This window comes from Pieris brassicae, chromosome 8 (genome assembly GCF_905147105.1).
Source record: "Pieris brassicae chromosome 8, ilPieBrab1.1, whole genome shotgun sequence".
In the NCBI taxonomy this organism is placed as follows: Eukaryota; Metazoa; Arthropoda; class Insecta; order Lepidoptera; family Pieridae; genus Pieris; species Pieris brassicae.
Window position 1 is genome coordinate 7,362,317 of NC_059672.1, and position 16,848 is coordinate 7,379,164.

A 16,848-nucleotide genomic window follows, 5' to 3' on the forward strand; every position below is an offset into this window, starting at 1 on the left:
CTAATTTTGGAAAACTCGATGAATAGTTGTTCTCGGTATTTTATTACTTTCCCGAATAATACTCCTCTTCAGCTGCTCTAAATTGGTCAGATTAGTTTCGTAGACTATCGATTTGAGGTAGGCCCATAGAAAATAATCGCATGGAGAGAGATCGGGGCTATGGTGGCCTTCCTCCCTTTTCGAAATGAGTTTTCCGGGAAACACATCTTTCAGCAGCTCTATGCTACCCTTGCCGCATGACATGTGGACCCATCCTGTTGAAACCACATCCTCGAGGTATTGCCTTGAAGTTCTTGCAAAGCTGGTACCAAAAAGTCTGTTATCATGTTGCAATAATTGTTAACTCTAACCATCATCGCTTACCCTCTTTCGTCCTCAAAAAAGTATGGCCCAATAACTCCGATTGACGATATCCCAGCCCACACGACAAGCTTAGGGGTGTGAAGTGGACGTCCATGCAAGTGTCGTAGATTAGTCTCGGACCAGAACCGACAATTTTGCTTGTTCACATGGCCATTAAGGTGAAAATTGTCCTCATCACGTTGTTGAAATTGTTGAAGTGCTCGAGTTTGACAAAGTTAAGTCGGTTATTGGCATCATCTGATTTTAATTCTTGGACTACCTGAATCTTATAAGCCTTCAAATGCAAATCACGCTTCATAATTCGTCGCAAAGTCGTTCTTTTGATGTCCAAAGACTGACTTCCCTTACGTGTTGACTGTTGACGATTTCGCTGAACTGAAACATGAACTCGCTCCACAATGTCAGCTGATCTTGCAGAAACTGGGCGAGCACGAGGCGTAATTGGTACTGTTGCCGTGAGCCGGCTGTTGACCATTATGTTCCATTTCCGTATCACATTGGCGCTGGGAACTTCACTTAAATCGCGTAAACCGTATTCGTGTCGATACAAACGTTGTGCAGTAATCACTGATGTATCTTGTTTTAATTTGATGTAATTTGATACTTTTGGTTATCCGAGGCAAGAGCATATTAACACCGTTAACACTCAGGGCTACCGTCTAACATTTGTTAAAAAAAATGTTTATCGACCCAAAGTCGATATCGAAAACTGACTACTAGGGGAGCGTTCAAGTAATACGTCACGCAATTTTTGGAGATTCTTGACCCTCCTCCCCATGAAACGCGCCGTAACTTTTTCTGTTTCCAATAGTAAAACGCTTCATGACCAACTCGAGTGACTCTTTAAACCTAAATTTACCATTATGTGGTGTAAAGTAAAGTAAAAAATAATTTTAAAAATAACACGTAATTCAATCCCCGCATCGTAACGTTTTACAAGAGGCCCCCCCCCCCCCCAAATCCGTTACGTAATACTTGAACGCTCCCTAGATCAATATTGCAGTTACTTACACACGCTACTGCAATTTATAGCTTGTGTAAAATCTTTCGGGTTCGCACAAAAGTCACTACCAAAAAGTATGAAAACTTGTTGGTTATCAGTTTTGTTAGTAATAGGGTGAATAAAAAACAAACATTAACTATAATAATTATATTTAAAGATAAATACAGGTATTTGGATAACAACACTAGAATATCAAACACTTGCTCTTATTACAAGAGCGAGCATTTTTGTTAATAGACGTTATAGGCACAATATTTTCAAACTTTTCATATGAAAAGCACCAATTATTAAAGGAAATTTAATTTGAGTATATATTAAAATACATTTTATTCATTGGTATTCCGTCTCATTGGGTACTATAACCTAAGTTACAAAAATGTCTGATCATTGAGGCAATTAAGCGGATAAAGGTTTTATATGCAAAAAATAAATTCTATTGAAGATCTTCCTGCCATATTGGTACCTAATTAATCGACAATTTAAAAAGTTACAAAACTAATCAAATTTGCCTTTTAAATATCCTTAGGAACTAAACCTGAGATTCACAGTCGAGACTTAGCACTGTCACTTACATATGTCAAATTGACATACGGAAGTCATACTTAGCAAATTCGACTCTGAATCTTACCCTAAGTCCTCTTATATTTTGTTTCGTTCCCATAGCTTTTAACATTTCGAACTCACTGTTGGAAAAGGAATGAAATATTTTCAAAGCATGCATAACTATATTATTAAATGCATGCAAAATGGCTTTTAAAAATGCCTTGACAAGTTTTATGTCCCAGGAGGAGGAGGCTGTCTCCATTGGGGATGCGCTCCGGGTATATTGCAGTAATTGGAGCCAAAAGTAGGCATATTATGTCTAAATGGCATCATATTGGGCGCTCCAAGAAAAGGTGGCCGACCAAATCGCATCCTTGGACGCACGAACATGGGTGGAGCAAACATTGGCCGGGTAAACCCGGGTGGAGGATTCATATCCGGGTGGGGGGGAGGTATTCTGCCGTGGTAAACCGGAACAGGTGGACCTCGATAGTTACTATTTCTATTCCTAAATTGGGGTGTTTTTCGTTTAGCTTCAAGTATTTTACGATCCTTCGATGTTTCACCACCTGTGCTCTGGCTATCTTGTCTATTCTGTTTCTTCTCTCTTCTCACTCTCCTTTCTTCTTCGTCATCGGAAAATTCGGCTTGGTTCGGTGGTGTCTCGACGTCGTTTAACCATGATGCGTCGCAGCCTTTTACTCTGAAAATTGTGGTTTCTTATTATAATTGTTAAATTTAAATATCGTAATGAATTACAATACAATGCAATAGGTATTAAAAAAAACATTTCAATGTTAAAATAATTAATGCCATCTGTTGGATATTGACGCTTGTAACAGTCAATCCTCATATTGGGTACAGCGCCATCTATTATTAACTTTGTCAAACATATTAGACCAGCCTTGCGACCGTGTATTCTTGCTTATATAAGATCGAGCTTCAATCTAAAAAATATCTAATTTTCCTTATACATTTTTTACATATTTAAAATATTACTTATTTAATACATAATAAAAAAAATCAATGGCGCTACAACCGTTTTTTAGGTCTGGGCCTCAGATTTATGTATCTGTTTCATGACCATTAGTTAATCTAACAGGCAAGTAGGTGATCAGCTTTCTGTGCCTGACGGACGCCAACTTTGTGGTCTACGGCAAGCCTGTTTCCTCACTATGTTTTCGTTTGAGTGAATGTTAAATGCGCACATGAAAACAACACAAAAGAAAGTACATTGGTGCACAGCCGTGGATCGATCCTACGACCTCAGGGATGAGAGTCGCACGTTGTAGCCACTAGGCCAACACTGCTTAAATACATATTTCACATCTATATACTTTCGTTCAAGAGTATCTCTTTAATTAAACCTTAAAAATGCGTAGCCATTTGATTTTATCTTTAAAAAATTCTTACATCACTTGGATAAATGTCCAATTCCTAAATTCATGATTTTGTCTTAAAAAATTTGAGTTTGAAGTTTAAAATGAGTCAGGTTTCCATAACATACTAACTATACTAGAAACTATATTAAATTTAAGTAACAAAAAAACATACTTCATAAGTTGCTGAACTATCACATAGTTGGTGTGTGGAGTATCTGGCGCTATGAATACATCCATATTTACATCTACTCCTCGTTCTGCAATGTGATCAGCGGAGTTGAATCTTACACAATAATGTGGCTGGGACACCTGTAAGTATTATATGGTTAAACTATAAATCAAATCCAAATAATCAGAAGAATCAACATTTCTTTGCACCCTTAGGAGTGAATCTCATATATAGAGCATTAAACTAGCTTAGAAATAGTACTTACAGGTCCAAAAACATCAAACACTTGGCCAAGTGGTTTAGCACCATTTTCCAAGAACAGTATACTATCTATATCTACAGCTGGTGTTTCAGGTAATCCTTGAACTACAACTGTAAATAATAAAATTACTATAACATTCTGTACTATGTAAGATTCCAACATGTTAGGCTTAATATAGTAACACGCCTTACCAAGCCTTTGATTAATTTTATTACATATTATAAATAAGAAAATTCCTATTGATTAATGAATAGAAATATGAGACAGAACTGAAGGAATCTTAACAAAATTGTAAAAAGAATCAACTTTAAATTCAATGGACTTACCTAACCTATCTACGATACTACAAATTTTTCCAATCTTAGTGGTTTCTTGAGCTGGTATACTTATGGTAAGATCTTCTATGGGCGGAAGCTCATCAAGACCTATTTCACCTGGAACCTTAGGAGGAACCAATATCTCTGCTTGATTTCCACTTAACTCATCCCTTCCAACAAAATAGGATTTATATTAGCGTCTAGTATATCCAATAACAAAGATAACTTTACCGTAATACAAGGTGAAGGTTACAAATTAACATAGAATGTTTCCATGTAAACTCAAGGTTATTATTAATTTATTAATATTCAAAAAGGTAATGTCTAGCTTGATCAATATAAATCCATTAAAAATAATTGAGTGTGGTAAAGACAAAATTACATTTGGATGGTTTCTACTCAAAATAAACAGATAAAAATTAGTATCATCTTATTATAAAATTAAATTATACAATCAGGATACTAAAGAATTTTATTAAAGCTGTAATACCCGCTATAAGCCCCCTCAATGTCCTTGATTGAATCCACATCACTATCACTAGATTCTTCAGAGCTATCAGATTCTGAGTCATCACTATCCTCATCATCAACTCTGTACATTGTTACATCATATTGTGAGACAGCATTCTCTGAACTATCTATTATCATGTGAGTTGTAACTTCTCCATCGCTTTCACCAGAAGGTAAAGGACCATGAGCACAGGCGTTTATTATGTTATTTTTTAACACCATTTCACTTAGTTCCACATTATCTGAATCTCCGTCAGTCTCAGCGGCATTCTCATTCGATGGTGTATATTCCGATTCTGAATCTGAATTATATTCAGATAATAAACTTAAAGACACGTTTTTATTATTGCTTTGTTCGTGATTTTCCATTGCGAATCCACGAGGACGGCACTAACATCAATTCCGTTTTAACTGTAAAACTATTAACGATTTTAAGCTTAGGCACTAATCAAAACGTTAAATTAGAAAGGAGTTTATATGAAAAATTAATCCATACTGCGAAGTAAACTAGGGATAAGATATTTTGAATAGGAAATGAAATTGCAAAATGCTGAACAGCAAGAGCATAAAGCATTCAGAAAATTGCTGTTTTTAAACACTTTACACTTGACGTTGACAGACTAAAGCCAAGACTCTGAACTCATGTGGATAACATTTCTACTTAATATGTTTGATGTAAGCAACTTCTTTGTATGTTGTCTATGCTGTATATTATTATAGTAGACTTAGTCTGTGGTGTTATTTTATAGTATATTTCTTTTTTGTTTGAATTCTACCGCTGTAGGATTAAAACATTTCTACTTTCTTTTTGTATATTAACCTACATCAGGCTTGTTAGTTACAAAATATACATGAATATCAAAAACTAAATAGTATAGGGTTTTGAATTAAATTAAAAACTTTATCTGTTGATATAACTCATATTATTTCAGCCAAATATCATTTCTTTTTCGAAGTGTTATTCAGATACACAGACTTGAGTAGCGATTTACTGTGACGAAGATATAATTTATATGAATAATGCCTATTTAAAACCGCGTATCGACTACAACAGCAACATTTGGCGTGCGACTCGTGACGCTCAACATGTACAACATTACGCGCGGCTTGTTGTTTGTTTAAAGAGCATTGTTCCGCGCTGACTTTCTACATGTTGGGCATCATGTTGTGCAACTTAAACAAGTAAATTTTATTCAAATGGTAGAGCGGGAAGCAATTTTCCGGCGCAGTTGCCGAAACCGATGCGAACGCCATTTTCATTAACGCAGTAACCACGGAGTATAACTGTGTCACCATCTTGCAAGAATTTACGTTCCTCTCCAGACTTTAGACGTAACGGTTTCGTTCCTTTCCAACTTAATTCAAGCATACTGCCATAAGAATCAGATGTCTGAAAATAATATTCCAAGTAAATATAAAGGTTCATGAAAGAATTTGCAGCTGAAGTTCAAATGACAGTCCCGCTATTCGGAGGCTTTAGAATAGGAATAACAGCAACAGGAATCACTGTTGTCGTTTTTTCGATTTCCAAGGAAAAAGGCTGCTAAATTTTATAAATAATTAATAAATTAAAAAAACTGAAACGAAATATAGATACTAATATTACAGATACCATAATACAATATCTTACCTTATATTACCTTGTTTGTTACTATGGTTTACGATGTTTAGAATAAATAACCAAACTAAGCAATATACCATAGACTATAAGCATCAACTTGTAAAATTAATAAAAAGTTTACAATTAAAATCCCTGCTCATAAATATATAAAAAAAACGCATTCCCGGGCAAAACGCCTTTAAAAATTAAGACTTCAAATCTTACGGTGCTCTTAAATTTTACGGTATACTTCAAATACTAGTCAAGGTTATTTACCTAGATGTTGATGTTAATACAACACACTACCAAATTTGAATAAAAAAAGAAACTTGACTTGACTGTTTTTTAAGTTGATCAGTTATATTTTATTAAATGTATTCCGTCCGTCGTTGATTCATATCAGCTCGATATGATATTTGTTTTTCAAGAAATTTGTGCACTAACATTTATTTTATAGATTAGGGAGGCAAATGAGCCTATGGAATGCCCAGGCGTAAGGGACAGCCATCGCAGCCCATAGTTACCCATTTTAGTGTGCGTTGTCGGCCTTTTAGGAATTGGTACGTTCTTTAAAGGACCTAAAGTCGAATTGAGAACTTACGTCACCACTGATAGTCCCCGAGCCGAGAAGATCTCCAGGATTCAGGTTGCATCCTGTAATAGTCTGCTGGGCCAATTGCTGCTTAACTGTCCAATACAGGTACCGGTAGTTGGAGCGACTAATCGTAGTAACCACTGGTGATTTTTCAGCTGAGAAATTAAAATAATACAATAGTATATGGTCGTCAAGTAACGTAAGCTGCTCGGATTAAATCAAGCTAATCAAGCTCAAATCATATCTATTGAAACTCTCAACTCAGTAAAAAGAACGGTTTGTCCATTTTTTCTTTCCTGCTTAAAATAGAAAAAAAACAACGCATTTAACACAAGAAAAATGTCGTTAGAAAACTGAATCACAAATGAATGAATATTCAATTATGTAACAGGTGGCCAATAAGGGCCAAACAGGGGCACATCTGAAGTTTGTAATACATTGCAAAAAGACTCGCTCACATAGTGAATTTAGTCGCCCTTAGTCGAATTGGTTCTGAAATACATTAGTCAGCCGGTTCCACATCCACCGGTGGTGGTGAGTGGAAAAAATTGCCTTTTTTGAACGGATATTATGTATTCCGTCTGGGCGTTCAATGATGATTTCTTATTTAGGTATGCTCCTTAAATATTACTTACATATCAAATCCACTTCCAGTTTAATATCAAAGTTGAAGTTATCTTCATGTTTCAAGTACGGGAATGGTGGCGGGTCCTGAGGGTAGTTCGCGACAATGTAAGGTCTCAAGGCGTCTACCGTCACCACCCAAGGCGAAATTGTTGTTCCCAAATTTTTGGCCGTGAATGGACCTAAAGGTACGTACTCCCATTTTTGAATGTCACGAGCTGAAAGTTATGGAAATATATTATTATTAATCAACCAGCAACATAAAAACACTTTTGGGTTTTCGCCCCTCCCTTTCTATTGTTACGAGCTAGGGGATGGGATAGAAAATGCCGTGGATTTATTCAAGGGTTTATTTCTTGTTTAGGTTTATTATCGCTTCGGTGTTTCCCTCTTGTTATTGCATTCAAAACTAAAGCCGACTAGTCGCGTTTCGGCTCGCTTATATATCCCTGGGAATAACTCTAAACAATATTCGAGAACTTTCTAGGCGGGCTTGCTACTGAGTAGCGATTGCACAATTCTAGAACGTCCGCACTCTTTGTCTCTTTCGCACGTTGCTCCGTCCTTGTCGTACGGCGTTCTAGAGTGCTCAGTCTAGTTTCGAGAAAGTTCTGATCTTCTCTCTCTCACTCTTGTCCTTGTCTCACACCTAGAAAGTTTGGTCTAGAATATTCCTTCATCAAAGGGGTATACTTAGGCCTGAAAACGCCTGAAAACGGGTCTCCTGAAAACTGCACCACTCTACTACACATGTTCTGAAACCGACTGAAAAAAGGTTTCAGCTTCCTGAAAACTAGGGTAACATTATGGAAATTACAATTTTCTAATATGTGATTGACCCTCTCCTGAAACGGTCAGAAATCATATTACAGTCTGCTGAAAAGTTCTCTAACTAGTAGAAAAATCTAGAAACATTGCAGTCGACCCGTCTTCGTAACACTATATTAAGGTATTAAAGTAAGATGCTAATGCGCTTTTAGTGTTTTAGCTTGATTTATAGCCTAGTGATGAGCCTTCTCTATCTTTATCGACTTTTATTAAGACATATCAGTTTTTTTCTATATAAGAGGAGGATCACCTGGTGTTTCCGCCCATGGAAACACATTGCCAAAAGGCTCACAAGACCGTTTCCGGCCTTTTAAGAATTAGTACGCTGTGTTTGAAGGACCCTAAATCGAAGTGGTTCGGAAATACTTCAGTGAAAAAGTATGTTTTCTCTCATCAGACGAGGAAGTATCAGACACAGGTTTTCATAGATGTACAGGAGATATTCGTACGCACAATGTAATAAAGACATTTTAGACCCAAAAAACACAGGAAATTCAAAGTAGGACACAAAATCTTAACATTATTATTATATACAATAATTAATTAAGAATAAACGTAGCGTAGTAAATACAAACAAATATTTGCAGGTGTATGTACTTCAGTGTATACGTACCACTCCAGTCGTTCATCAATGCAAATCCAAAGATGTGTTCTTCAGCCTGTTTGGCAGTAACTCGTTCACCAAGTTTAGTAGGAGGTCCACCAACGAAGCAGGCCATTTCTAATTCAAAATCCATCAATCTGCATGGACCGAAATGGGGCTCGGCACCTGGTATTAATAAAAAATATTAATGCCTCGAACTATGGTTAGAGATACATAGAAATGTATCTTATAGAAAAATGTCTAAATATTTCATGAAGTAATTTACTTTGAGCAGCGTTAGCCTAGTGGCTTCAGCGTGCGACTCTCATCTCTGAGGTCGTAGGTTCGATCGCCGGCTGTGCATCAATGTACTTTATTTCTATGTGCGCATTGAACATTCGCTCGAACGGTGAAGGGAAACATCGTGAGGCTTATCTTAGACCCAAACCTCATCACCTACTCGCCCATTAGATTAATAAATGATCATTGATCCGGAAGAGTGACGTGTGGATCGCGTGATTGGTAAATCAGTTTGTGTCTCGCGCTGTGTACGATGTGCAAACTTTCCCCCACTCCCTTGTTTAATGTTCAAGATGTTTGCCGGTACTTTATTTTTGTTCCACGAAACACTGTATCGTCCGTCTCATCTCAAGCGAAGTTTAAGCATGCGTTTGTTACACTAGTCGACTCCCTCACTCCACCGAGAACACTACGCTTTTTAGCGCCAGCGCTCGATATTATATTATAATTACCACGAGTAAAATAAAAACCATTCCCAAAAACACACTTTTGCATTAATATTTGTAAGAATTAATTCATGTAAATAAGTCAAACCGAAGATGTATCCAAAAAAAATGTTATAATAAAAAGTTTACGAGTTGACATTACTTAACCTACCTTCAACTGGCAAGGTTTGTCCATATGGTCTCCTAATCGGTGTTCCGGATACAATAATGGAGCTGCTTCGACCGTGGTAGCCGACTGGTATATATTTCCTGAAAATATTTCTCGTGAAACATTGCCCGACTTATTCTTAATAATTGCACTTGTTTGAAGTGCTTTGATCTCTTTCTGTCAAATGGTGTTTACGCCGTGATAAAAAGAGACATATGAGTTCTTGAATAAAGGGGGGGAGGGTTTACAAGCAATGCCAGCCAACAATAACATTTTGGGCTTTATTTGGTAAATATAATAGGTTTATAAGTAGCTCACCAGTTTGGCATGAGCGCGTTTTCTTTGCTCCTGAACATAATACCAACGTTGGTAGCATGATGTATGGAGGAATAGAAATCTGTGTAATCACCGATTTCAGCTGGTAGATGCATTTTGGCTTCGCTCTGCTTGACAAAAGCCCTGTAGAAAACACACAAAATGAAAATTTTCATGAATAAATAATAAAATTAGACCCATTTATTTGTTATTACCTTTCTCGTAATTGTGAATCATTTTGTAAAGTTTGATTATTTACATCCAAAAGATTTTGTATCGTTGCTCTTGCTTCACTCCAGTAAGCTTTTTTCAATGCCATAAAAGAGTTTAATTTTTCGTCCTATAATCAGATAAATGCCAGTTGACTTTTGCTTCAATTGAAAATGTATTATATACAAAATTAATTGAACTTAAAAAAATACTCAAATAAACTGATAAATGAAAACTATAGATGCTATAGACAACTGAGATAAACGCTTAATTATTTTTCTGTAAACAATACGAAAGGGAAATCAAAATGTATTATTTTTAACCATTCAGCAGTTTCATTATAAAGAAACTAAATAATAATAAAGGGCATAAAGACGAATTTATTGAAAAGTTATGCAAAATCTAAAGTTAATTATATTCGTTTAATTATCATAACCAGTCTATACTTACTTTGAAAACATGTTGTTGGTCTCTCAACAGATCGCCATTAAATAAATGCGATATGACATGCAAATCTAATATCCATTCGCCGATAGCCACTCCTATGTGTTTTTGTACCTATGATTAAAAAGTACATTATATAATTATTATTGTATAAGGTACAGAATGTACCTGAGATTCTAGTGCAGTTTCAAAATTCCCGCGTAAATATAACTTTAACACAGATTACAAGTTATTTCATTTTGATCATGTAAGGATTCTTGGTTCAAAAATAAAAAAAAAACAATCAAAAAGTTTCTTATGCAGAGTAAAATTTTATACGAATTTGCGATGTTAAAAAATATAAATTATGAAGATTGATAAAATAGGTCACCTTGACGTAATAATATATTTCCTTTATATATGTATATGTGAATATTTAAGTTTCTTTTTAATTTTAAACAGATGCAATGTGCGGGAAATCAAAAATATAAAATACTTACATTTGTAGGTGAAGTAAATACACCATAAGGTAAATTTTCAATTGGAAAGTCGGTCTCCGACGAATATTCTATGAACGACTTCATAACGTCTGTATGGTTGGCGGTTCACAAGTCACAACTAAAAATCACGTTTATTAATCTAAAACAAGTCTATGTAAATAAGCTTAGCAAACTTGTTTACTGCCGGTTGAGTTTTATAGCTATGTGGTGAGGTTAGGTTTGACATTTCTCAGTCCCAAGGACATTCGATTATTTGCGCCTGAGAAATTTTACAAGAAATGAAACACTGCTTAGTTTAAAGTAATTGCTATAGGTGCAAATATATCAATATTAAATTTTATGCCTGTAACCTACTAATTTCAGGTCGCTGAGTTCAAATTTATTTATTTCTTTTCTTTAATTTGAGCGCATAGAAACTTAGTCATTATTTTTAATGGGACACAAATAAAAAGGTTGAAAAGTTTGAAGGAATTAATTCATTTCGATAGTACAAAATTTTCTGGAAACAAAAAGGACGAAAACTATGTGAAGTTGTCACACTTCCTGCTCGGTTGTAATACCTAAAAACGGTATTACAACGGTATTACGGTTGTAAACCTCACGGTACTCTACCTTTACAGTCTAAAGTCTTAGTCTTAGTCCCACTAAGAGGAACCGATCCCCGTTGTTCTTCTTCAAGACTTTCTACTACGGAGGAACGTTGTAAGAACATTAAAAACACGCCGTTATAAACCAAGTTAAAAATAAGAAATCGTAAAATTAAAAAATATATGTATAATTAGTGGTTGCTTTTCTTAATAAAAGATAGATTATTTTCTACAAAAAAAGTTCAAAACATTTTCATGCAACTGAAATGCTGATCCTTTGTTATGCGTTTACTTCAAAAAGTCTTACTATAAATCATGCTGTCTCTGATGCTCATTGAGTGTATTAATTTACAGTACGAAGTTACTGAATCCATGCGATAAAATTTGTACTTGTGTTTAAAATAATATCATATCGATTTCTTTAAAACGTCAAAGATACTCCTTCAAACCCTCTATCATAGAACATTATATACATTTGTTATAAATTATTTTGGGATTTCGCAATGTTACGGAATATAATTGTAAATAATAGTTGGAATATATGCAGATGAAGTCAGTTATTATTTGTGAATATTTTTATAAACATAAGGGAAGTAATGCAAAATGAAAACACAAATAGTTCATTTTTTATTATAAATATAAAGTATTATTCACAATTCAAAATTAACCTTATTCAGTACGCCCAACAGAGGGCGTTGCTTGGTCACAAGGCTCGAATGAGATTCCGAGACTGCCTGAAAATCATTTCTCTATAGTTTATGGTTAAAACTGATTTTTATTTCTCTTATTCTGTAAGGCAATTAAGAAACGTATATTTGTTAATATCGATATACATATTATTGCGAAATAATAGGATTAATTTAGCTTTGTACTTAAGGAAAGAAATCTCAAACTTGATTCAGTAGTTCCAGAGATAGCCTCCTCATAGTAAGAAGGTAATGTTAGACATGCACAAGGCGAAGGGACGGATTGTATAGTTATGTATGGGAAAATAATACTTATAAAGGTTTGCACCAAGCAGCTAAAATAGCTGCAGTTTCAAAAAATGTATTGAGTAAAGGCACAGTAATATGTCATATTTAACACAGATAACTAACTACTACTACCAACTAATAGCTAAACTAAAATAGGACGCATATTATTTTTAATTTAAACAGCGATCATGAATATTACAAAAAATATTTTTTAAGAAATTTCAATACAGAAATCTCAAAATGTGTTACCATGTAAATATTTGTGCAGATGAAAATAATAATGGAGATTTTGTATTTGATTCAAATATCAAATAGTCAGAGCGCTATATAGAAATTTCTTAAATAGTTTCTCATAAAATCTAAGGAACATATATAAACTACAATACGCCATACTAAAGCTAACATAACATACAATTATTACACAATAATACGAAAACTGGTCGATGACGTAATTTACAAATTACTTTAAATGGAAATCAGCAATAAGTGATTAATCGTGCGACCTGACAACGAAACTAAGCTGGCGAACGAAATTAACCAAAAAGATTCATTGCATACACAAGATCTTATAAGAGAAGACACAATGTAGTAGAATATGTATAGTTAACTAGTACAAACGGATTCACTTGTGATTTATATAGCCTTCCATAATAGATTATCAAAACAAATTTTCAAACTTATAATAATTAGTATTACTAAAAATTACTTGGTAAATGATTAAAAACCAATCATTGACTTTAAATACTAATTAAAATAGCAGAATCCAAGATGATGTTATGGTACATACATTTCACCTAAAATTTTAGGCATCACTAATTACGGAACCAAATTGTATGAACACTTAAGTAATTAGAGAAAAATAACACATAAGCCAGGGATGACAGATAAAATAAAAATATTTTTATTTCATTCGCCAGCTAATGATTCAATAACATTTATTTACACAGAGTCGCATCAATTTGTTGTAGCGATGGCAGGATGAGTTTTAGTTTGCGCCTGTAAGCTGGGTCTGAGGCCAAAGGGTTCCGTTCTAAATAAATGGTAGTAAGTTTCTTGTTCTCTTGAAGGTATTCTATTGAAGACCATTCTGATATTTGATTGTCGTTTAACTGAAAATGTTATATTCATGGTTAAATGTTGGCAATTGGTGTATGGTTTATTTGTGAGGAAACCAGCATGCCTTAGAGTCAAATGTTGACGGCGTATGGCAAGAAGGCTGATAGCTTACTGGCCTATTGGAAAAATCTAATGATCACAAACAGATACAAAAATGATGCTGTAGTCCTGCAACATTTTTTATTATAAAATTTTTTGTAATATTGCCTTAATGTTTAAACATTTACCTTTCTGTAAGAAGCAACACAAGTCCACATACACAGAATCAAACTCAATGGCTTTGATTGATTTTATCTATGCAATTTAGGTACAACATGTTCATGGTAATAAATTATGAGTGAAATTGAAATTAATTGAACAACTAGTTCTCTGACCAAAGGTTTAAATTGTTAGTTTACATATTAATAAATTTAACCTTACCCAGAGTTCTTCCAAATCAACCATATGCCGAACATTATCAATGACTGTAATTTTATTTGTTGACAAATCTAATGTTTCTAACTTCACTTGGTAATCCAAATTCTCAATAGTTGTAAGACCATTCTCTGAGATGTAAAGTTGATCTAATTTTGTTAGATTCTCTAGATTCTCGATTTTTATTATCCTGTTACTTTGTAAAACGAGTATTTCTAAATTTGAAAGATCTTCAAGATTTTGAATTTTATTTATTTTGTTTTTTCCTAGGTACAGTTGTTTGAGTGTCAGTAACCCATTTAGGTTTTTGATTTCCTGTAAGAATAAAACATTTACAATAATATATGTATGTTTTGTTTCAGCAACTACTGCACTTTATTTATATCTTACAATACTCATAACTTTATTCAACATAAAATGAAACTTTTTTAGCGTTGGTGCTATTTTGGCTAACATATGAATTTTGTTGTCATTACTGTCTGAAGGAGTTGTATCATACTAGGATCATGAGTTATTACTTATAACATAATTAATTAATTAAATATCATAAACATGTATTGAAAGATATTTAAAAACACTGATTTTAATTTATCCATTAGGTGTTAATTTAAGTTATTCTGTAATTGAATAAAAAAAATATTTAAAAATTGACTGTTTCATTAACACAGGATAAAAGAAGCATCACAAAATTAAATCATAATATTTATATATACCCGTATTCTATTGTCTCCAAGTTCAAGCAGTTCCAACTTGGTGAGGTGGTTAACATTTTTTATTTCTGTAATCTTGTTTGAACTTAGAAAAAGCTTCTTTAAATTCAGAAGTTTATCCAGCCCAGATATTTCGTGAATTCTATTGAATGATAAATCCAGAATCCTGAAATTTTCAGGGAAAAGTTTTGACACTTGTATATTAAAGGGTTTAAAGGAGGTTAAAAGGTAATGACACAACTATAATAAAAATGTTACAAGGTAAAAATTAAAATTTATAAATTATTTAGTCATGCATGTATCATATTAGAGCTCTAATTTTGCATGTCAATGAATTAACTTGAAACTACACTTACTCCAGATTTACAAGATTATCCAAATTTTCAATGACAGTTATCTGGTTGTCATATAACTCAAGCTCAACCAGTGTGTTTAGCGTGTTTAAGCCCTCAATCGTCTTTATCAAATTCCAACGAAGATATAGTCTGTAAACATGCAATGCAAATAATAAAGTTATCATTAAAAACAAATTGGAATTTTGTTAGTATACAAAGAGAAAGATATACTTGTCTCAGAAAAAATATACCAAGATTAACAAATACTCAAAAATAATGACGTAAGTCTAAATGATATTTTTATCAAATTAAAGTTGATACCTTTCTAAATGCTTCAAAGGTTCCAGATTTTCAATTTTACCGATTTTACCATGATTAAGATCAAGTTCCTCGGTATTTTCATTAATAACAATGATTTCCTGTGTTTCAACTTCAGGTGGGGGTGGCGTTACGGGTGGAGGTGGAGATTTATCACCACTTTTGTTTTCACTTCCATCATTGCCGTTAGGCACAGCGTTTGCATCGTTATTCGCACCCGGGGTATCAATACTATCTGAAAGTCACATTAATTAACAAGTAGACTTATTTGCTTGAGCAATCAAGAAACAAGGTTACTTTACAATAAATACTTACCAGCCATAGTATCCTTTAGTTTAATATATTTTCGCCTAACTGTAATACTAATCAATATAAATAATGAAAATGATGTCCCGTTGTAAATTATTATAGCCGGCGTTTATTTTAATTAGCTTTTTGGTTTTTGCAACCACAATTAACACTTTCTGTCACTTTAAATCACAGATTAGAACATGTTTACAAAAATTATGTTTTGACGTTTGTTTTGGATTTTGATCATCAAATGTGTTGTTTTAACATAATGTATTAGGACAGACTAAGAAAACTGTTAAAACTTAAAAAGCTTTAAATTCCTTAAATTTCAATGAACTTTACGCTCTATTTTACGTGTGTATTATTTTCTTAAAATTTATTACAACAGAAAAAAATCAGTAATTTAACTATTTTCTGTACATTGGCATCAGATTTTTATATTGGTTTCGTGATCATTTTGTTTTCCTAATAGGCGATCAGCCTGCTTAACATACGCTGTCGAATTTTTTCAGCGTATGAACAAGCATTAATTAAATGCGTACACAGGGACAGTCCCACGCTGAAAACAGTATGCCAACTGCTCCAAGTTAAAGAGAAGAAGAAACTAGACAAAACGATCGTGCTGAGAGTGGCTCCACCTACCAATCACACCGGCGCCAATACACATTGCATCACCGACGCAACAGAGCTTGTAGGTTAATATCTACTTTATGATTTTGAAAATTCTTATACAACTAGAGAGTTACGTCATTTATGAGTGTCATAGGTGGTATAGGTGTATTAACCGGAAAAATTAGTCGGGTCGGATCGGGTTTGCAAAGTATGTCCGAGAAAAAAGGACCGATGTTGTTTATGAACGATTTATAATTGAGTACTAGAGAAAATTCATAGAACTTAATTATGCCTACAAAAAAAGACAGCGACAGTAATGTTCAAGATTTTCTAAATTCTGACATTCTAAAATGTCTAACAAATCCTCTTC

General features: G+C 33.9%; 3 protein-coding genes across 4 annotated transcripts; all 3 read right to left on the minus strand.

Moving 5' to 3' along the window:
• Nucleotides 1-1,498: 1,498 nt before the first annotated feature.
• Nucleotides 1,499-5,165, minus strand: LOC123713508 (H/ACA ribonucleoprotein complex non-core subunit NAF1). 2 transcript variants are annotated; one of them, XM_045667214.1, is made up of 6 exons: nucleotides 5,046-5,161; nucleotides 4,530-4,968; nucleotides 4,049-4,209; nucleotides 3,726-3,832; nucleotides 3,464-3,600; nucleotides 1,499-2,612 (listed from the first exon to the last, which is right to left on the minus strand). In XM_045667214.1, exons 2-6 carry the CDS (start codon nucleotides 4,916-4,918, stop codon nucleotides 2,141-2,143), a joined length of 1,266 nt encoding a protein of 421 aa, XP_045523170.1. In that variant the 5' UTR covers nucleotides 4,919-4,968; nucleotides 5,046-5,161; the 3' UTR covers nucleotides 1,499-2,140. The 2 variants fall into 2 exon arrangements, with proteins under 2 accessions (XP_045523170.1, XP_045523169.1); XM_045667213.1 differs by having other exon boundaries at nucleotides 4,530-5,165.
• A 281-nt stretch (nucleotides 5,166-5,446) lies between these two features.
• On the minus strand, nucleotides 5,447-11,329 carry LOC123713868 (fumarylacetoacetase). The gene is made up of 9 exons (XM_045667764.1): nucleotides 11,122-11,329; nucleotides 10,649-10,756; nucleotides 10,204-10,328; nucleotides 9,992-10,132; nucleotides 9,677-9,774; nucleotides 8,810-8,965; nucleotides 7,380-7,586; nucleotides 6,751-6,899; nucleotides 5,447-5,939 (listed from the first exon to the last, which is right to left on the minus strand). Exons 1-9 carry the CDS (start codon nucleotides 11,203-11,205, stop codon nucleotides 5,739-5,741), a joined length of 1,269 nt encoding a protein of 422 aa, XP_045523720.1. The 5' UTR covers nucleotides 11,206-11,329; the 3' UTR covers nucleotides 5,447-5,738.
• Nucleotides 11,330-12,322: 993 nt separating this feature from the next.
• Nucleotides 12,323-16,046, minus strand: LOC123713869 (protein phosphatase 1 regulatory subunit 7). Its single transcript, XM_045667765.1, has 6 exons — nucleotides 15,891-16,046; nucleotides 15,579-15,810; nucleotides 15,279-15,407; nucleotides 14,926-15,088; nucleotides 14,219-14,527; nucleotides 12,323-13,791 (listed from the first exon to the last, which is right to left on the minus strand). Exons 1-6 carry the CDS (start codon nucleotides 15,895-15,897, stop codon nucleotides 13,618-13,620), a joined length of 1,014 nt encoding a protein of 337 aa, XP_045523721.1. The 5' UTR covers nucleotides 15,898-16,046; the 3' UTR covers nucleotides 12,323-13,617.
• Nucleotides 16,047-16,848: the final 802 nt, after the last annotated feature.